This window comes from Hypanus sabinus, chromosome 10, assembly GCF_030144855.1.
Source record: "Hypanus sabinus isolate sHypSab1 chromosome 10, sHypSab1.hap1, whole genome shotgun sequence".
In the NCBI taxonomy this organism is placed as follows: domain Eukaryota; kingdom Metazoa; phylum Chordata; class Chondrichthyes; order Myliobatiformes; family Dasyatidae; genus Hypanus; species Hypanus sabinus.
This window is the reverse complement of record NC_082715.1, coordinates 155,958,483-155,980,223: the sequence shown is the minus strand read 5'-3', so window position 1 is coordinate 155,980,223 and position 21,741 is coordinate 155,958,483. Positions and strand designations below refer to the sequence as shown.

The 21,741-nt window shown below is 47.4% G+C and overlaps 1 protein-coding gene across 1 annotated transcript in view; it reads left to right on the top strand.

The window, feature by feature from the left end:
• LOC132401380 (glutathione hydrolase 1 proenzyme-like) overlaps nucleotides 1-17,090 on the top strand; it is a 360,589-nt gene extending 343,499 nt beyond the window's left edge. The window contains exons 6-9 of the mRNA XM_059983505.1: nucleotides 3,253-3,413; nucleotides 8,093-8,242; nucleotides 14,772-14,908; nucleotides 17,043-17,090. Of these exons, the coding sequence (XP_059839488.1) occupies nucleotides 3,253-3,413; nucleotides 8,093-8,242; nucleotides 14,772-14,908; nucleotides 17,043-17,090 (496 nt within the window). The remainder of the gene's footprint in view (nucleotides 1-3,252; nucleotides 3,414-8,092; nucleotides 8,243-14,771; nucleotides 14,909-17,042) is intronic.
• Nucleotides 17,091-21,741: the final 4,651 nt, after the last annotated feature.

The following is a 21,741-nucleotide window of genomic DNA, read 5'->3' as shown; positions in this document are numbered from 1 at the left end:
GAACTGCAGACAGTACTCCACATTTAGTCTGACTGTAGAAGTGCACACAGTACTCCAAGTGCAGTCTGAATGTTCACAAACTACTGCAAGTGCCATCTGACTGACGTGCACACAGTATTCCAATTGCAGTCAGACTGAACTACACACAGTACTCCAAGTACAGTCTGACTGAACTGCACACAGTACTCCACATTTAGTCTGACTGAACTGTACACAGTTCTCCAAGTACAGTCTGACTGAACTGCACACAGTACTCCACATTTAGTCTGACTGAACTGTACACAGTTCTCCAAGTGCAGTCTGACAGAAGTGCACAAAGTATTCCAAGTACAGTCTGACTGAAGTGCACAAAGTATTCCAAGTACAGTCTGACTGAACTGAACTGCACAGAATATTCTAAATGGAGTCTGACTGAAGTGCACACAGTTCTCCAAGTACAGTCTGACTGAAGTGCACACAGTTCTCCAAGTACAGTCTGACTGAAGTGCACACAGTTCTCCAAGTACAGTCTGACTGAAGTGCACACAGTACTCCAAGTTCAGTCTGACTGAACTGAACTGCACACAGTTCTCCAAGTACAGTCTGACTGAACTAAACACAGTACTCCAAGTTCAGTCTGACTGAACTGAACTGCACACAGTTCTCCAAGTACAGTCTGACTGAACTAAACACAGTATTCCAAGGGTAGTCTAACTGAAGTGCACAGAGTAATTCAAGTACAGTCTGACTGAAGTGCTCACAGTATTCCAAGTGCTGTCTGACTGATGTGCAACAGTACTGCAAGAGTAGTCAGACTGAACTGCACACAGTGTTCCAAGTACAGTCTGAGTGAAGTGCACAGTACTCCACGTTTAATCTGACTGAAGTGCTCACAGTATTCCAAGTGCTGTCTGACTGATGTGCACACATTAGTCCAGGTGCAATCTGACTGAACTGAAGTGGGCACAGTTCTGTGGTGAGGGTGGCAAATGCAATGTTAAACATTCTTTTCAAGAGGACAAGAATACAAAATAAGGATGTAATGGTAAAGTTTTATAAAGCACTGGTGAGGCCTCACTTGGAGTATTGTGAGCAGTTTTGGCCCCTTATCTGAGAAAGGATGAGCTGAAAGTGGAGAGAGTTCAAAAGAGGTTCACAAAAATGATTCATGATTGAATGCCTTGTCATATCAAGAATGTTTGATGGCTCTGGGCTTGTATTCACTGGAATTCAGAAGAATGAGGGGTTACCTCACTGAAACCTATTGGATAGTAAAAGGCCTTAACAGAGTGGATGTGGAGAGGATGCTTCCTATGGTGGGAGAGTCTAGGACCAGAGAACACCATAGAATAGAGGGGGATCCATTTAGAGGTGACCTGGCAGAGGTGTATAAGCTGATGAGAGGCATTGATCGTGTGGATAGTCAGAGGCTTTTTCCCAGGGCTGAAATGGTTGCTACAAGAGGATATATGTTTAAAGTGCTTGGGAGCAGGTACAGAGGAGATGTCAGAGGGAGGTTTTTTTACTCAGGAGTGGTAAGTGTGTGGATTGGGCTTCTGGCAACGGTGGTGGAGGTGGATATGATAGAGTCTTAGCCACCCTATCTATCCATAGATTTATGGATAGGTGAATGGAGCTTAGAAAAATAGAGGGCTATGGTAAGCTGTGTAATTTCTAAAGTAAGGGCATGTTCAGCACAACTTCGTGGGCCGAAGGGCCTGTATTGTGCTGTAGGTTTTCTATGTTTTTCAATGTTTCTTAGAATGGAGATGTGGAGGAATTTCTTCAGTCAGAGGGTGGTTAATCTGTGGAATTCTTGCCACAGGCATTTGTGGAGGCAAAGTCTTCATGTATATTTAAGGCAGAGGTTGAAAGATTCTTGATTGGTCAGGGATACGGAAAGGAAGGAGATTGGAGCTGAGAGGAACATTGGATCAGATATGACGAATTGACAGAGCAGATTTGTTGAGCCAAATGGCTTAATTCTGTTCTTGTATCATATGGTCTTATGATCTTTATCAAATGTCAAATGTCCATGTAGATAACATCAGCTGCCTTGCCCTCATCAAACACCTTTGTCACCTCCTCAAAAACTTGTAAGTTATGACCTTCCCCACCCAAAGCCAGGCTGATTGTCCCTCGGAAGGCAATGCCTTTCCAAATGTGCATAGATCCAATCTGGATTATCCAGGTTACAGTATCCTCTGATAACTTTCCTGCCACTGATGTGAGGCTCTCTGGCCTATAATGGCTCACTGGTCCTGGTGAAGGGAATTGGCCCAGAGCATTGACACTTTATTCTTCCCCATAGATGCTGCCAAATCTAGTCAGCTCCATCTTGGGCACTAGCCAACAAAATATCCAGGGCATCTTTAGGGAGCGGTGTCTCAAAAAGGCAGCATCCATTATTAAGTACCACCAGCACCCAGGGCATGCCCTTTCCTCACTGTTACCATCAGGTAGGGGTTACTGAAGCCTGAAGGTACACACTCAGCGATTCAGGAACAGCTTCTTCCCCTCTGCCATCCGATTCCTAAATGGACACCACCTCACTTTTTTAATATACAGTATTTCTGGTTTTGCACATTTTAAAAAATCTATTCAATATGTGTAATTGATTTACTTGTTTATTTATTATTTTTATTAATATTATTCTCTCTCTGCTAGATTATGTATGACATTGAACTGCTGCTGCTAAGTTAACAAATTTCACGTCACATGCTGGTGATAATAAACCTGATTCTGATTCTGACCCACAAAGGGTTTGTTGTTCTGGCCAATAAGTATCTGCATTACCCTCCGTTCACTTCTTGAACAAAGGCACAACATTGTCACTCTCTGGGACTTTGCCTGTTGCTAGTGAGGACATCAAGATCTTTGTCAAACCCAAAGTACTGACAATCTCCTCACTTGCTTCTTTCAATATTCTATGATGCATGCCGTCAGAACCTAAGGACTTCTCGCACCTTAGTGCCTCACAGAAGAGCCAGCACCACCTCCTCCCTAATCTCAAAATGTCCCAGCACATCAACTCCCTTCACTCTGCTTCACTACCCTCCAAGCCGTGCTCGTCCGTCAGTACTGAAACACCGACTGCTTCCGTCCCACGTATTGGCCATTGGTGAAGGCTGAAGCCAGAAAGCAGGGGAGGAGTGTTTGTGTAGGGAGTCAGTGGGGAAAACAGCCTGCAGTCTTGTACACATTTGCTGTGAGCGGTTCACAATCTGTTGTATTGCAGCCAGAGCCACCTGACTCTTTGCTTCCTCTCCACAGTGAGGTGTTCTGTAAAAAGGATGGTACCATTCTCCAGGAGGGCGAAATCATCACATTCCCAAAACTGGCTGCAACCTATCAGGTGCTGGCAGATGAAGGTGCTGATGCATTTTACGAAGGATCCCTGTCCGAGCAGATTGTGGCTGACATCAGGAATGCAGGTGGGCCGTGACCTTCTCCATAGGGATTATAGCAGTGACCAGGATCCTTGTCTCCTGATCTCATCCGTTCCACTGGTATCCTATGCCCTCACAGCTGAGAAACAGGTCATCTGGCCCACTCTATCTGCGTCCATCCCGATACTAATGGTGCTCATTTTAACTTGGACTGGGAATGATTTTATGTGTAATGTGAACGTTTACTAGTCTCTCAAACCCAGAGGCTTTGACCTTCAAATGGTGAAGAGGGCACAGTGTATCGAGCACAAGATACAAGAGCAGAATTAGTCCATTAAGACCATCAAATCATCTTCACCATTCATCTAATCTTCTTTCAACCCTGCTTTCCTGCTACATTAATCTTTAACCCGCTTACTCATCGAGACGTATCCATCTCAGCCTTAAAGCAGTTGTCTGTGGCAATGAATTCCACAGATTCACCACCCCATGGCTGAAGAAATTCCTCCTCTTTCCGTTGCAAAGGGATGTCCCTGTACCCTGAGGCTGCACAAATGGATATCTGACTCTGCTACTGATGAGAATATCCTCTACTCTGGCCTTTCAGTATTCATTAGTTCTCCATTCATCCTTCAGAACTTAAAACAAGTTGAAATAGCGTGGACAACACACAAAATGCTGGTGGAACACAGCAGGCCAGGCAGCATCTATAAGGAGAAGCACTGTCGACGTTTCGGGCCGAGACCCTTCGTCAGGACTCATAAATAGCATGGATTGCATTACAGTCCTTGTATCATCCAGCAGAAAAACAGGCCATTCAGCCCATCTGATCTGAGATTGCCATCGATAAGAGAACATAAGCAATGGGGACAGAATTAGCCTATTTGGCCCATCGAGTCTGCTCTGCCATTTCATCATGGCTGGTCTATTTTCCCTGTCAATATTCTCCTGCCTTCTCTCTGTAACCTGTCCTGCCCTGACAAATCAACCTCCGTCTTAAATACACCCAATGACCTGGCCTCCACAGCCGCCTGTGGCAACAATTTCCACAGATTCACCTCCATCTTGCTAAATAAATTCTTCATTTCCATTTTAACTTGATGTCCCTCCATTCTGAGGCTGTGACCTCTGGTTCTAGACTCTCCAGCTGTGGGAAACATCCTCTCCACATTCTCTGTCTAGGCCTTTCAACATTTGATAGGTTTCAATCAGATCCCCCCTCCCCCCGCCCCCATTCTTCCAAATTCCAGCAAGTATAGGCCCAGAGCCATCAAAAGCCCCTTGTGTGATATTCTCTCTTTCCTGGAATCATTTTCGTGAACCTGCTCTTAACCCTCTGCAATGTCAGCCCATCCTTTCTTAGATAAGGGCCAAACCTGCTCACAATACTCCAAGTGAGGCCTCACCAGTGTCCTGTACAGCCTCAGAATTACGTCCTTGCTTTTATATTCTAGCCCCCCCAAAATGAACGCTAACATTGCATTTGCCTTCCTCACCACCGACTCAACACCGACTTCAGGATTGAAGGACGTCCATTTGGAACAGAGATGCAGAGAAATTACACCTCGTTCTGAGGATTTGATTTCATTTTTTACCAACAGAGCCATCCCACCCCCTCTGCCTACCTGCCTGTCCTTTCAATACAAGGTGTGTCCATAGATGTTAAGCTTCCAATTACGATCTTCTTTCAGCCATGTCTCAGTGATGCCCACACTATCATACCTGCCAATCTATAACTGTGCTACAAGATCATCTACCTTATTTACCTGCTGTGTGTGTTCAAACATAACACCTCCAGTCCTGTATTCATCACCTGTAATGTTCAGTCAAGATCGTGGGTCTGGCAAATGAGACAGAAAGCGCTCTCTAAGAATAGATATATTGATAATCTATTAACAAACAATGAAAATTCAATTCAACCAAGCATTCATGTTCCCTAAGTTACAGGCACTACAAAGCCAAATATTCAATAAATCCACGTACATTCAAACATACTCTGTTGAAAGTTTACAGAGCATACCTTCCCAATGGTCATGTGCATCCTTGCCTTAAACAAAGGAGCAAGAGAGTAAGCCCTTTCCACGTGTAATTTTATACACCCAGGATGTTTGAAACCGGACACCAGTCAGCTATCCAATGGGAACAGGAGATGCGGCTCCTAGACCAACCAGTCATGACGGAAGTGACTTTTAACAATCAGAATAAGAGACAGCCCACAGGACAACACCCTTTTCAATTTTGTTTTCATGTAACACTGCAAATCATCTCTGTGGCAGCACTTTTGCCCTTTCATCTGCCTGTCCTTCCTGACAGTGTTACAGCACATTGCCTCTGGCTGTATATGAACTGTCCCATCCTCAGCCCTATCACTCCAATTCCCACTCCCCTGCCAAATCAGTTTAAACCCTCCCCCACAGCTCTAGCAAACCTACCCACAGGATATTGGTCTCCCTTGAGCCAGGTGTAACTCGTCCATTTTGTACAGGTCACACCTTCCCCAGAAGAGATCCCAGTGATCCAGATTTCTGAAGCCCTGCACCAGTTCCTCAGCCACACAGTAATGTGCCAATCGTGCCATACTTGCCCTCACTGGGGCATGGGCAATCCAGGGACCGCTACCCTGGAGGTCTTGCTTCTCAGCTTTCTATCTAGCACCCTGAATTCTCTTTCAGAACATATGCACAGATATCAGTAAGGAGGACTTTGCCAATGTCGTTTCCAATGCCTCGGTCAATGCGGGGTTACCCATCCCGGTTCATCCCTTATTGTTTTGGTTCAATGGTTGGATACAACGGAATGCTTGCTCAGCAACCGGATTGCTGTGCACAGAATCTCATCTATCCAGACCAGGCAGGGCTCCAGGATTCCTCCCCGAAAGGACATGAGTGAACCCGACGGGGATTTAACACAATCGACATGGTTTCATGGTCTTCAGACATTTTTATTGAATTCAAAGTCACCACCTGCCATGGTGGGACTCAAAATCATGCCCCGGCATATTATTGAGTCTCTGGATTACTGATCCAGTGGTAATTACCACTGTGCCAAATGTTAATATAATAATAAGCATAACTTTTACTGTGAAACATTTTAGAGCCTGAAAGTATTTACATTGTCAGTGTTTCAAATTAATTCTTAATATTCATAATGTGCATATTACAAAAAACATTGATTGTGCCACACAGATCTCATAAAATGTACTCATTGTGTTACTCAGCCCTCTTGCCGTGTAGAGACTGCATTACTCAGCTCTGTGGCCATGTAGATATTGTATTACTCACCCTTTAATGCCGTGTAGACACTTCCTTCTCAGAGCCGCTGTTGACGAAATCTGAGGGAACCTTGGGCCCTAACTGTCCCATTTCTGCTGACAAGTGGTTCACTTGCTAGACATTTGCAATCTTCCAGTCCTCCGGGACCATGCCAGAATCAAGTGATTCAAGAAGGATCATGACCAATGCATCCGTTATCTCTTCAGCAACCCCTCTCAGGACTCTGGGATGTCGTCCATCTGGTCCGGGTGACTTGTCCACCTTAAGACCTTTCAGTTTGTCAGGCACTTTTTCCCTTTGTAATAGTAATGACAATCACTCCTGCTCCCTGACACTCTCAGACCTCTGGCACACTGCTAGTGTCTTCCACAGTGAAGACTGATGTAAAGTACTCATTATCTTCATCTGTCATTTCTTCATCCCCCAGTACTACCTCGCCAGTGTCATTTTCCAGTGGTCCATTATCAACTCTCACCCCCCTTTTACTCTTTATATAACTGAGAAAACCTTTAGGATTCTGCTTTATTTTACTGGCCAGTTTGCCCCCGTATTTCATCTTTTTCCCTTCTTATAGCTTTTTTAGTTGCCTTTTGTTGGTATTTAACAGTTTCCCAATCACCCAACTTCCCACTCACTTTTGCTGCCTTAGACGCCCTTTCCGTGGCTTTTTATGCAGTCCTTAACTTCCCTCGTCGGCCACAGTTGCCTACTCCTGCCATTTGAGAAATCTGTCCTGTGCCTTGTGAGCTATTCCCAGAAACTTCAGCCATCTCTGTTCTGCCAGCATCCATGTGGGCAAGCTCCTCTCTCGTGCTGACAAGTGGTTCACTCGCTAGAGCATAAAGCATGGAACACCGCAACAAACGTTAACAGCAAACGACGTTTGTGAACTGTGTCCTTTACACAGGACTGCTTTGCTAAAAGTCTTGCCTGTGGAACAACCTGCCCATTCCTGCCCTGCACAGTGTGATTTCTCCTTCTGTCCTTATCCATTCACCTTCCCCACAGTTTTATTTCGTCACCTCCTGCGTTGAACCTTAAATCCATCATCACTCAGCACTAACCCCTCACAAACACAAAAACCCTCTTTCTTCCTGCGGTACCCACGGACACTGCTTGCTTCTTCTCCAGGGACACAGCCATCGCACCGGAACACTGCCCAGGTGGGCCCGTCTGCTGCTCGCTTGCAGGACAAATGGATAGCTCTCTTTGCCAGCCCCACAAGCAAGTTTACTACGCATCCTCCTCCCTCCTTGCCCCCACTCTCCTCCTCAGACACAGACTGCTTGCTGTTTCCCAGGGAGATGGGTACGCTTACCATGTTAAACGGGACCAGGGTGGAAACCAAGTTTACCAGCGCCAAGCAGAGCTCGAGAAAGCAAATGGAAACCCTGCTCCTGTGCTGACAAAATTACTTTGCGCAATTACACTAGATCCATTTTCTTCCCACAGGTGGCATTATCACTCTGGACGACCTGAAGTCCTACACTCCTCGGTCAATGAAAAACCCGGTGAAGCTGAAACTCGGAGACTACACGCTGCTCACACCCAACGTGCCCGCTAGTGGCCCAGTGCTGGCACTGATTCTGAACATTCTGAAGGGTGAGATATGTAGACACCCTCCCTCCCTCCCTCCAGTGGCGGGGAAGGGGTCTGCTGATATCCTCTCCATACTCCTCGTCCTATTGTGAGGACAGTCTCACTCCCAGGCTGTCTGCTTGGGTCCCGGACACAGTACTGACACAACTGGCCGCTTTCTTCACTTAATATCAGCTCATTGATATAGACATTTCTATTTCCCAAATCTATTTGAACTAATGAGAGATAAATAGATGTTTTCCCAGATCTGAAATACCAAATACTGAAAGACATAGTTTTAAAGAGAGAGGGGTACGTGGTGACGTGGACGGGGCTGTGGAAGGAGGTGTTGGTGGGACAAAGTTGAACAGGGCACTCAGCAGGACAGAGGGTGGGGACGGTGCATGCCCAAACTTTCCTCCTGTTGTGCAATGTTCTGCCCAGTGACACCGACATGTGCATTTATTGCATTTATAAAGGTATTCATTTTAACTGTCATCAAAACAGGGTCAGTAATTATTTTCATCTCTTCTGGGTTTATAGAAACACAGAAACACAGAAACCCTACAGCACAATACAGGCCCTTCGGCCCACAAAGTTGTGCCGAACATGTCCTTACCTTAGAAATTACTAGGCTTCCCCATAGCCCTCTATTTTTCTAAGCTCCTTGTACCTATCCAAAAGTCTCTTAAAAGACCCTATCATATCCACCTTCACCACCGTTGCCAGCAGCCCATTCCATGTACTCACCACTGTGAGTAAAAAATTTACCCCGACATCTCCTCTGTGCCTACTCCCCAGCACCTTAAACCTGTGTCCTCTTGTGGCAACCATTTCAGCCCTGGGAAAAAGCCTCTGACTATCCACACGATCAATGCCTCTCATCATCTTGTACACCTCTATCAGGTCACCTCTCATCCTCTGTCACTCCAAGGAGAAAAGGCCAAGTTCACTCAACCTATTCTCATAAGGCATGTTCCCCAATCCAGGCAACATCCTTGTAAATGTCCTCTGCACCTTTTCTATGGCTTCTGCGTCTGGTGAGGTGACCAGAACTGAGCTCAGTGCTCCAAGTGCACTCTGACCAGAGTCCTATAAAGCTGTAACATTACCTCTCGGCTCCCAAATTCAATCCCACGATTGATGAAGGCTAATACACCGTCTGCCTTTGTAACCACGGAGTCAACCTGCACAGCTGCTTTGGGTGTCCTATGGACTTGGACCCCAAGATCCCTCTGAACCTCCACACTGCCAAGAGTCTTACCATCAATTCTATATTCTGCCATCATATTTGAAATACCAGAATGAACCACTTCACACTTATCTGAGTTGAACTCCATTTGCCACTTCTCAGCCCAGTTTTGCATCCTATCAATGTCCCACTGTAACCTCTGACAACCCTCCACACTACCCACAACACCCCCAACCTTTGTGTCATCAGCAAATTTATTAACCCATTCCTGCACTTCCTTATCCAGGTCATTTATAAAAATCATGAAGAGTAAGGGTCCCAGAACAGATCCCTGAGGCACCCCACTAGTCACTGACCTCCATGCAGAATGTGACCCACCTACAACCACTCTTTGCCTTCTGCGGCCAAACCAGTTCTGGATCCACAAAGCAATTTCCCCTTGGATCCCATGCCTCCTTACTTTCTCAATAAGCCTTGCATGGGGTAACATCAAATGCCTTGCTGAAATTCATATACACTACATCTACTGCTCTTCCTTCAACAATGTGTTTAGTCACATCCTCCAAAAATTCAATCAGGCTCATAAGGCACAACCTGCCTTTGACAAAGCCACGCTGACTATTCCTAATCATATTATGCCTCTCAGGATCTTCTCCATCAGCTTACTGAAGTAAGAACTTACTCCATCACTGAGGTAAGACTCACTGGTCTATAATTTCCTGGGCTATCTCTACTCCCTTTCTTGAATAAAGGAACAACATCTGCAATCCTCCAAACCTCCAAAACCACTCCCATCCCCAATGATGATGCAAAGATCATCACCTGAGCTGTGCTCAGCTATCTCTACCCTCGCCTCCCACTGTAGCCTGGGGTATATCTCTTCCAGTCCTGGCGACTTATCCAACGTTATGCTTTCCTAGACAGGTATATGGAGGAATTTAAGGTGGGGGGTTATATGGGAGGCAGGGTTTAAGGGTCGGCACAACATTGTGGGCCGAAGGGCCTGTAATGTGCTGTACTATTCTATGTTCTATGCCCAAAAGCTCCAGCACATCCTATTTCTTAATATCTACATGCAAAAGCTTTTCAGTCTGCTGAAAGTCATCACCAAGATCCTTTTCCATAGTGAGCACTGAAGTAAAGTATTCATTAAGAACCTCTGCTATTTCCTCTGGTTCCATACACATTTCCCACTGTCACACTTGATTGATCCAATTCTTTCACATCTTATCCTCTTGTTCTCCACATACTTGTAGAATGCCTTGGGGTTTTCCTTAATCCTGCCCACCAAGACCTTCTCATGGCCCCTTCTGGCTCTCCTAATTTCCTTCTTAAGCTCCTTCCTGTTAGCCTTATAATCTTCTAGATCTCTAACATTGCCTAGCTCTCTGAACCTTTTGTAGGTTTTTCTTTTCTTCTTGACTAGATTTATTACAGCCTTTGTACACCACAGTTCCGGTACCCTACCATAACTTCCCTGTCTCATTGGAATGTACCTATACAGAACTCCACACAAATAACTCCTGAACATTTGCCACATTTCTTCTGTACTTTTCCCTGAGGACATCTGTTCCCAATTTAAGCTTCCAGTTTCCTGCCTGATAGCCTCATAATCCCCTTAATCCAATTAAACACTTTTCTAACTTGTCTGTTCCTATCTCTCTCCAATGCTATTGTAAAGGAGATAGAATTATGATCACTATCTCCAAAATACTGTCCCACTGAGAGATCTGACACCTGACCAGGTTAATTTCCCAATACCAGGTCAAGTACAGCCTCTCCTCTTGTAGGCTTATCTACACACTGTGTCAAGAAACCTTCCTGAACACACCTAACAAACTCCACCCCACCTAAACCCCTTGCTCTAGGGAGATGCCACTCAATATTTGGGAAATTAAAATCTCTCATCCCGTCAGTTTCTGTAAATATTTCTCGTAGCTGCACGTTCCAGACCTCATGAGCTTTTGATATCGTGGTTTCTACTTCATTAAGCCGTTCCGCTTTAAACGAACCAGCAGTTCTTTTGCACTTCGCACCCTTTTGCTTCTTTGGAGTTTGACAGAGTGGATCAATAATTTCTTCAATAAAAACAGTGTCAATGAGCCTGCTCTAAAATCTGCAGACAAATCATCATAAACTCCACGTTGTCAAAACCGTCCATATCAGAAACTTTTAAAGGAAATGTGATTGTGTGCGAACGTGAAATATACTTAACATGCCAACAAGGGAGAGGTGACAACCTTCAGTGTGCAGTTTAAATTCCTTTGTGCACTCGTGGAAAAGATGTGTGTGCACGCACCTCAGAGGGAACATTGTCCACGCCAACATTCTCCCACTTGGGGCAAATGAGAGACTTAATGGTCAGCCTGGTCCTGCATTCAGCTGGAGCCCTGGACACTGTCTCTCAGCCTCTGGTAGATTTTAGCACTGTTCCTATCCTAGACCTGGCTCCATTCCCGTCAGAGACCAGACTCCTGTCCCTGTCACCCTTCCAGTCAGTAACAGAGGCTCCCTAGACCTCGTGCTCCATTCCCGTCAGAGACCAGACCCCTGTCCCTGTCACCCTTCCAGTCAGTAACAGAGACTCCCTAGACCTGGCTCCATTCCCGTCAGAGACCAGACCCCTGTCCCTGTCACCCTTCCAGTCAGTAACAGAGGCTCCCTAGACCTCGTGCTCCATTCCCGTCAGAGACCAGACCCCTGTCCATGTCACCCTTCAAGTCAGTAACAGAGACTCCCTAGACCTGGCTCCATTCCCGTCAGAGACCAGACCCCTGTCCCTGTCACCCTCCCAAGTCAGTAACAGAGACTCCCTAGAACTGGCTCCATTCCCGTCAGAGACCAGACCCCTATCCCTGTCACCCTTCCAGTCAGTAACAGAGGCTCCCTAGACCTGGCTCCATTCCCGTCAGAGACTAGACCCCTGTCCCTGTCACCCTTCCAGTCAGTAACAGAGACTCCCTAGACCTGGCTCCATTCCCGTCAGAGACCAGACCCCTGTCCCTGTCACCCTTCCAGTCAGTAACAGAGACTCCCTAGACCTGGCTCCATTCCCGTCAGAGACCAGACCCCTGTCCCTGTCACCCTTCCAGTCAGTAACAGAGGCTCCCTAGACCTGGCTCCATTCCCATCAGAGACCAGACCCCTGTCCCTGTCACTCTTCCAGTCAGTAACAGAGACTCCCTAGACCTGGCTCCATTCCCGTCAGAGACCAGACCCCTGTCCCTGTCACCCTTCCAGTCAGTAACAGAGGCTCCCTAGACCTGGCTCCATTCCCGTCGGAGACCAGACCCCTGTCCCTGTCACCCTTCCAGTCAGTAACAGAGGCTCCCTAGACCTCGTGCTCCATTCCCGTCAGAGACCAGACCCCTATCCCTGTCACCCTTCCAGTCAGTAACAGAGGCTCCCTAGACCTGGCTCCATTCCCGTCAGAGACCAGACCCCTGTCCCTATCACCCTTCCAGTCAGTAACAGAGGCTCCCTAGACCTGGCTCCATTCCCGTCAGAGACTAGACCCCTGTCCCTGTCACCCTTCCAGTCAGTAACAGAGACTCCCTAGACCTGGCTCCATTCCCGTCAGAGACCAGACCCCTGTCCCTGTCACCCTTCCAGTCAGTAACAGAGGCTCCCTAGACCTGGCTCCATTCCCGTCAGAGACCAAACCCCTGTCCCTGTCACCCTTCCAGACAGTAACAGAGGCTCCCTAGACCTGGCTCCATTCCCGTCAGAGACCAGACCGCTGTCCCTGTCACCCTTCCAGTCAGTAACAGAGGCTCCCTAGACCTCGTGCTCCATTCCCGTCAGAGACCAGACCCCTGTCCCTGTCACCCTTCCAGTCAGTAACAGAGGCTCCATAAACCTGGCTCCATTCCCGTCAGAGACCAGACCCCTGTCCCTGTCACCCTTCCAGTCAGTAACAGAGGCTCCCTGGACCTGGCTCCATTCCCGTCAGAGACCAGACCCCTGTCCCTGTCACCCTTCCAGTCAGTAACAGAGGCTCCCTAGACCTGGCTCCATTCCCGTCAGAGACCAGACCCCTGTCCCTGTCACCCTTTCAGTCAGTAACAGAGGCTCCCTAGACCTGGCTCCATTCCCGTCAGAGACCAGACCGCTGTCCCTGTCACACTTTCAGTCAGTAACAGAGGCTCCATAAACCTGGCTCCATTCCCGTCAGAGACCAGACCCCTGACCCTGTCACCCTTTCAGTCAGTAACCGAGGCTCCCTAGACCTCGTGCTCCATTCCCGTCAGAGACCAGACCCCTGTCCCTGTCACCCTTCCAGTCAGTAACAGAGGCTCCCTAGACCTGGCTCCATTCCCATCAGAGACCAGACCCCTGTCCCTGTCACCCTTCCAGTCAGTAACCGAGGCTCCCTGGACCTCGTGCTCCAGTCACACTCCACCTTCCCCTCACCAAAGCCATCGGCATTCCGCATACGTTCAGCCTGGGCTGTCCCAAGTCAGTTACCGGGGGCTTCCAGTTTGTGTGGGCTCCATGTCTCTGTGGACATGGGAGACACATAGCCTGCTGGAGGAGCTCAGCGGATCGAGCAGCATCTGTGGGGATTGGGGCTCAGAGTGGCCAGTACAAAGGGGAGAAGGGGGAATGGTGGGACAGGTGATCGGCGGAAGGAGCAGAGGTGAAGGATACTGGGTGGATGGGACACTGTTTAGTAGGCTCCACAAGCTCAAAGTGCTTCACAGCAGCAAACGCCCATTTCCTCAGACCATGGACGCCCCCAACTCCAACCCTCTCTCCCCCACTTCCTCTCTTCCAACACCTGTCTGAACCGAGACAGGTTTTCATGACAGACAGCCCTCAGGAAGGGTGGCAGTGTTGGTACAGTGGGCTGACCCCTACAACAGCCAGACTTGTGTATCTGACGGGACCTCTCCCTTAGTTCTCAGCTCTGGGGGTGTATCCTGGAGCCCTGGAGTCAATACCAGGTGACAAATCGTCTGAGGTATCAGTGAGCTGCCTGAAGGGGGAGTACCTGTGTTTCTGAGGACAGGGTGAAAGGTCACAGGCTGCCCACATGATTGTGTCTGGGTACAGACCAGTCTGGAATGCCATCAGCCGGGGTGGGGCTCCTGCCTCTGTCCCGCCATCCTTTCCTGATGCTCTGGCACTGGTTCTGGAAAAGGTCTTTGACCAAGGTCCCAGACGTGGAGCATCTCTGTCTCTGTCCATTACCCTGCTCTGCCTGTCCCACCAGGAAAGCCATTGCTGAATTGAGCAGCAGAATGAATTAGAGGGCCTGAATGGCCTTCTGCTATCCGTTAACTGCCCTGCAGCAGCCAGTGAAACAGAATTAGCCCCCGTCTCTTCAGCACTAACTCACAGCACGTCCTCTGTTGACAGGTTATAACTTCAGCTCGGACAGCGTTTCCACGTCGGCACAGAAAGCTTTGACCTATCACCGAATTATTGAAGCCTTTAAGTTTGCATACGCATGGAGGAGTAAACTAGGAGATCCCCGATTCATCAACATCAATGGGGTAAGGTGCCCGTTCTGTTGTCCTGCTATCTCCACATGACCTACCTGCACAGGGCACGGGAAGGGGTCTGGGACCCACGGTGACCGCACACAGACAGCCTGTCAGGGCTGCATTCAGCTCACCGTCCCGGGGGCACGGAATGAGCGGACCGCTCGTAACTGCTGGTGACTGTTTCCAGTGAAGGGTGTCCAGAGCTGGGACCAACCTCCAGTGAGGAGGTGGTGTCCCTTGGAATCACAGTCCCAGCCCCAGCATGAAGACCAGGAAGGTTTGAAAAATACCTGTCCATGGCGGCCAAGTTGAAGCTAGACACAGACCAGAGGAACAGCACCACATACTTTATCACGCTCGTCTCCAACCTGACAGCACTTACACCAATTTCTCTCTCTGTTTCCCAACCACCCCCCCCCTTCTCTTTACCCTCCCCCAGCAAAGCCTACACCTTCCTCCTTCTGGGTCTCCACATCCTCTCCTTTATTCCACAGTGCACTGTCCTCTCCTGCTACGAGAACCACCTCTCACCTCCCAGCTTCCCACAACATTCCCGCTCTATGCCTCCTGTCCCTTCCTCCTTCTGGGTCTCCACATCCTCTCCTTTATTCCACAGTGCACTGTCCTCTCCTGCTACGAGAACCACCTCTCACCTCCCAGCTTCCCACAACATTCCCGCTCTATGCCTCCTGTCCCTTCCTCCTTCCTTCTCTCACCAGGCCTCACCGAACAGCTTGTGCTCCTTCTCCTCCACCAACCCATTTATTCTGGCTCCTTTCCAGTCCTGATGAAAGGTCACAGTCCAGACCAGTGAATGTTTATCTCCTCCACGGATGCTGCCTGACCTACTGAGCTCTCCCAGTGTTGCCATGGAAACCCCGGGGAAGCTGGGACCATTGACTTTGTGAGGAATTAGGGAAGGTCTTTTGAAGAGTGAGTGAGGAGGGAACAGTTCCCCTCGGAGGAAATGCCGAACAGACATACTCCAGGCATAGAACACTACGGCACAGAAACAGGCCATTTGGCCCATCTAGTCCAGGCCAAATGATTAATCTGCCTACCCAACAACTGGTATTCAGTGCACAGCCCCCCATATCCCTGCCATCCAAGTACCCCACACTCACCACTCGCACTAGCAGCTCGTCCCGCACTCTCACCACCCTCCAAGTGAAGACATTTCCCCTCATCTTCCTCTTAAATATTTCACCTTTCACCCTTAACCTATTGTTGCAGTCCCACCCAATCTCAATGGAAAAAGCCTGCTTGCATTTGCCCTATCTATACCCCTCTGTCAAATCCCCCTTATTCTCTGTGCTCCAGGAAATAAATTACTAATATATTTAACCTTTCCCTGTAATGCAGATCCCCAAATCCTGGCAATATCCTCATAAATTTTCTTTGCATTCTTTCAATCTTATTGAAATCTTTCCTGTAGACAGGTGACCAAAACTGTACACATTATTCCAAATTAGGCCTCACCAATGTCTTGTACAACCTCAACCTAACATCCCAACTCCTTCCCTCAGTGCTTACTTATGAAGGCCAATGTGCCGGTAATTTTCTTTACAACTCTGTCTACCTGTAGTGCCAGTGTGAAGGAATCATGGACCCGTACTCCCAGATCACTCTGCTACAACACACTCATTGCCTTGCTGCTCACCAGGAAGCCCTAACCTGGTTGCCCTCTGCTTCCGCTCGCTGTCTTCTCCTGTGCAGCCAAAGTCTAATCCAATTTATTACCTCATCTTGAATGCCAAGTGACTGAACTTTCTTGACCAACCTCTCACGTGGAACTTTGTCAAAGGCCTTGCTGAAATCCATGTGGACAACATCCATTGCCTTGCCTTCATCAACTTCCCCGGTACTTCCTCAAGAAACTCTAAGACTGCTTAGACGTGACCCATTGTGTTGATCGAATCAGACCCTGTCTATTGAAATACTTATACTATGGATTCCAGTTAATTGGGACAATCGGGACCAGGTCATTTCAGCCCAATTAAGGAGTTGCTCCACTTCACTGAAACTTCATCAAAATAACCAAAGAGATATAAAAAGACAAACTACTGCTTAACTGACTGAAAATGGATGCTGGGTGGTCTGTAATATGGCCCCGTTAATGAGTCATACCTTTCTTGTTCCTCAGTACCACCCGCATAGCGTCAGTGGGCCAGCCCCCCAGTCTGTTGTCTGACATTTTCCCCGACTGGAAAGGTTTCCAGGCCACCTCTCCCCCTTTAACCCCTCCCACTTCAAAGTACAAAGAACAATACAGCACAGTACAGGCCATTCAGCCCACAATGTTATGCCGACCCTTAAACCCTGCCTCCCATATAACCCTCCACCTTAAATTCCTCCATATACCTGAATAGTAGTCTCTTAAATTTCATTAGTATATCTGCCTCCACCACTGACTCAGCAGTACATTCCACACACCAACCACTCTCTGAGTGAAAAACCTTCCTCTAATATCCCCCTTGAACTTACCTCCTTAAAGCCATGTCCTCTTGTATTGAGCAGTGGTGCCCTGGGGAAGAGAAGCTGGCTGTCCACTCTGTCTATTCCTCTTAATATCTTGTACACCTCTATCATGTCTCCTCTCATCCTCCTTCTCTCCAGAGAGTAAAGCCCTTGCTCCCTTAATCTCTGATCATAATCCATACTCTCTAAACCAGGCAGCATCCTGGTAAATCACCTCTGTACCCTCTCCAATGCTTCCACATCCTTCCTATAGTGAGGCAACCAGAACTGGACACAGTACTCCAAGTGTGGCCTAACCAGAGTTTTATAGAGCTGCATCATTACCCCGCAACTCTTAAACTCTGTCCCTCGACTTATGAAAGTTAACACCACATAAGCTTTCTTAACTACCCTATCTATCTGTGAGGCAACTTTCAGGGATCTGTGGACATGTACCCCCAGATCCCTCTGCTCCTCCACACTACCAAGTATCCTGTCATTTACTTTGTACTCTGCCTTGGAGTTTGTCCTTCCAAAGTGTACCACCTCACACTTCTCCGGGTTGAACTCCATCTGCCACTTCTCAGCCCACTTCTGCATCCTATCAATGTCTCTCTGCAATCTTCGACAATCCTCTACACTATCCACAACACCACCAACCTTTGTGTCATCTGCAAACTTGCCAACCCACCCTTCTACCCCCACATCCAGGTTGTTTATAAAAATCACAAAAAGTAGAGATCCCAGAACAGATTCTTGTGGGACACCACTAGTCACAACCCTCCAATCCGAATGTACTCCCTCCACCATGATCCTCTGCTTTCTACAGGCAAGCCAATTCTGAATCCACCTGACCAAACTTCCTTGGATCCCATGCCTTCTGACTTTCTGAATAAGCCTACCATGTGGAACCTTGTCAAATGCCTTACTAAAGTCCATGCAGATCACATCCACTGCACTACCCTCATCTATATACCTGGTCACCTCCTCAAAGAACTCTATCAGGCTTGTTAGGCACGATCTGCCCTTCACAAAGCCATGCTGACTGTCCCTGATCAGACCATGATTCTCTAAATGCCCATGGATTCTATCTCTAAGAATCTTTTCCAACATCTTTCCCACCACAGACGTAAGCTCACTGGTCTATAATTACCTGGACTATCCCAACTACCTTTTTTGAACAAGGGGACAACATTCGCCTCCCTCCAATCCTCTGGTACCATTCCCATGGACAACAAGGGCATAAAGATCCTAGCCAGAGGCTCAACAATCTCTTCCCTTGCCTCGTGGAGCAGCCTGGGGAATATTCTGTCGGGCCCCGGGGACTTACCCGTCCTAATGTATTTTAACAACTCCCTTAATATCAACATGCTCCAGAACATCAACCTCACTCATATTGTCCTCACCATCATCAAGTTCCCTCTCAGTGGTGAATACCGAAGAGAAGTATTCATTGAGGACCTCGCTCACTTCCACAGCCTCCAGGCACATCTTCCCACCTGTATCTTTAATTGGTCCTAACTTCACTCCTGTCATCCTTTTGTTCTTCACATGATTGAAGAATGCCTTGGGGTTTTCCTTTACCCTACTCGCCAAGGCCTTCTCATGCCCCCTTCTTGCTCTTCTCAGCCCCTCCTTAAGCTCCTTTCTTGCTACTCTATATTCCTCAATAGACCCATCTGATCCTTGCTTCCTAAACCTCATGTATGCTGCCTTCTTCCATCTGTTTGGATTCTCCACCTCACTTGTCACCCATGGTTCCTTCACCCTACCATTCTTTATCTTCCTCACTGGGACAAGTTTATCCCTAACATCCTGCAAGAAATCCCTAAACAGCGACCACATGTCCATAGCATATTTCCCTGCAAAAACATCATCCCAATTCACACCCACAAGTTCGTGCCTTATAGCCTCATAATTTGCCTTTTCGCAATTAAAAATTTTCCTGTCCTTTCTGATTCTATCCTTTTCCATGATAATGCTAAAGGCCAGGGAGCAGTGGTCACTGTCCCCCAGATGCTCGCCCACTGAGAGATCTGTGACCTGATCCGGTTTGTTACCTAATACTAGATTTAGTATGGCAATGTTGTTTGTCATATACATTAATGATCTGGATGGTGGGATGGTAAATTGGATTAGTAAGTATGCAGATGATACTAAGATAGGTGGCGTTGTGGATAATGAAGTAGGTTTTCAAAGCTTGCAGAGAGATTTAGGCCAGTTAGAAGAGTGGGCTGAAAGATGGCAGATGGAGTTTAATGCTGATAAGTGTGAGGTGCTACATTTTGGTAGGACTAATCAAAATAGGACATAAATGGTAAATGGTAGGGCATTGAAGAATACAGTAGAACAGAGTGGTCTAGGAATAATGGTGAATAGTTCTCTGAAGGTGAAATCTCATGTGGAAAGGATGGTGAAGAAAGTTTTTGGTATGCTGGCCTTTCTAAATCAGAGCATTGAATATAGGAGTTGGGATGTAATGTTAAAACTGTACAAGGCGTTGGTGAGGCCAAATTTGAAATATTGTCTACAGCTCCGGTCACCGAATTATAGGACTGATGTCAACAAAGTAGAGAGACTACAGAGAAGATTTACTAGAATGTTACCTGGGTTTCAGCACCTAAGTTACAGGGAAAGGTTAAACAAGTTAGGTCTTTATTCTTTGGAGTGTAGAAGGTTGAGGGGGGACTTGATAGAGGTATTTAAAATTATGAGGGGGATAGATAGAGTTGACGTGGATAGGCTTTTTCCATTGAGAATATGGGAGATTCAAACAAGAGGACATGAGTTGAGAGTTAAGGGGCAAAAGTTTAGGAGTAACACGAGAGGGTACTTCTTTACTCAGAGAGTGGTACCTGTGTGGAACGAGCTTCCAGTAGAAGTGGTAGAGGCAGGTTTGATATTGTCATTTTAAAAAATTGGATACGTATATGGACAGGAAAGGAATGGAGGGTTATGGGCTGAGTGCAGGTCAGTGGGACTAGGTGAGAGTAAGCGTTCAGCACAGACTAGAAGGGCCGAGATTGCCTGTTTCTGTGCTGTAATTGTTATATGGTTATATGGTTATATTCCCCCAGGTTGGCCTGTCAACATACTGTGACAGGAACCCATCCTGGGCGCACTTGACAAACTCTGCCCCGTCTAAACCATTGGAACTGATCAGGTGCCAATCAATATTAGGGAAGTTAAAGTCACCCATCATAACAACCCTGTTATTTTTGCACCTTTCCAAAATCTGCCTCCCAATCTGCTCCTCGGTATCTCTGCTGCTACCAGGGGGCCTATAGAATACCCCCAGTAGAGTAACTGCTCCCTTCCTGTTCCTGACTTCCACCCATACTGACTCAAAACAGGATCCTGCGACATTACCCACCCTTTCTGCAGCTGTAATAGTATCCCTGACCAGTACTGCCACCCCTCCTCCCCTTTTCCCCCCCTCTATCCCTTTTAAAGCACTGAAATCCAGGAATATTGAGAATCCATTCCTGCCCTGGTGCCAGCCAAGTCTCTGTAATGGCCACTACATCATCATTCCATGTATGTATCCAAGCTCTCAGTTCATCACCTTTGTTCCTGATGCTTCTTGCATTGAAGTACACACACTTTAGCCCTTCGACCTTACTACCTTTACTTTTATTCTGCTTCCCTTTCCTCAAAGCCTATTTATATGTTAGATCTGACTTTATTCCATGCAGCTCTCGCATGACCTTTATCCTCCTCCACCTCACTATCTGCTCTAACACTCTGGTTCCCCTCCCCCTGCAAATCTAGTTTAAACCCCCTGGAGCAGCACTAACAAACCTTCCCGCAAGGATATTAGTCCCCCTCCAGTTCAGGTGCAAACCGTCCCATCGGAACAGGTCCCACCTTCCCTGGAACAAGGCCCAATTGCCCAGAAACTTGAAGCCCTCCCTCCTGCACCAACTCCTTAGCCACATATTCAGCAGCATTATCTTCCTGTTCCTGTCCACACTAGCACGTGGCACTGGTAGCAACCCTGAGATTGTAACCCTGGAGGTCCTGTCCTCCTGTAACTCCTGTTTATTACTGCCTCTGCCTCGCAAATGATCTGAAGTTCATCCAGCTCCAGCTCCAGTTCCCTAAGTCGGTTTGTCAGGAACTGCAGCTAACAGACAGACAGACAGACATACTTTATTGATCCCGAGGGAAATTGGGTTTTGATACAGTCGCACCAAGAACAGAGAAGAAATATAGCAACATAAAACCATAAATAATAATAAGTTAATCATGTCAAGTGGAAAAATAAGTCCAGGACCAGCCTATTGGCTCAGGGTGTCTGATACTCCGAGGGAGGAGTTGTAAAGTTTGATGGCCACAGGCAGGAATGACTTCCTATGACACTCAGTGTTGCATCTCAGTGGAAT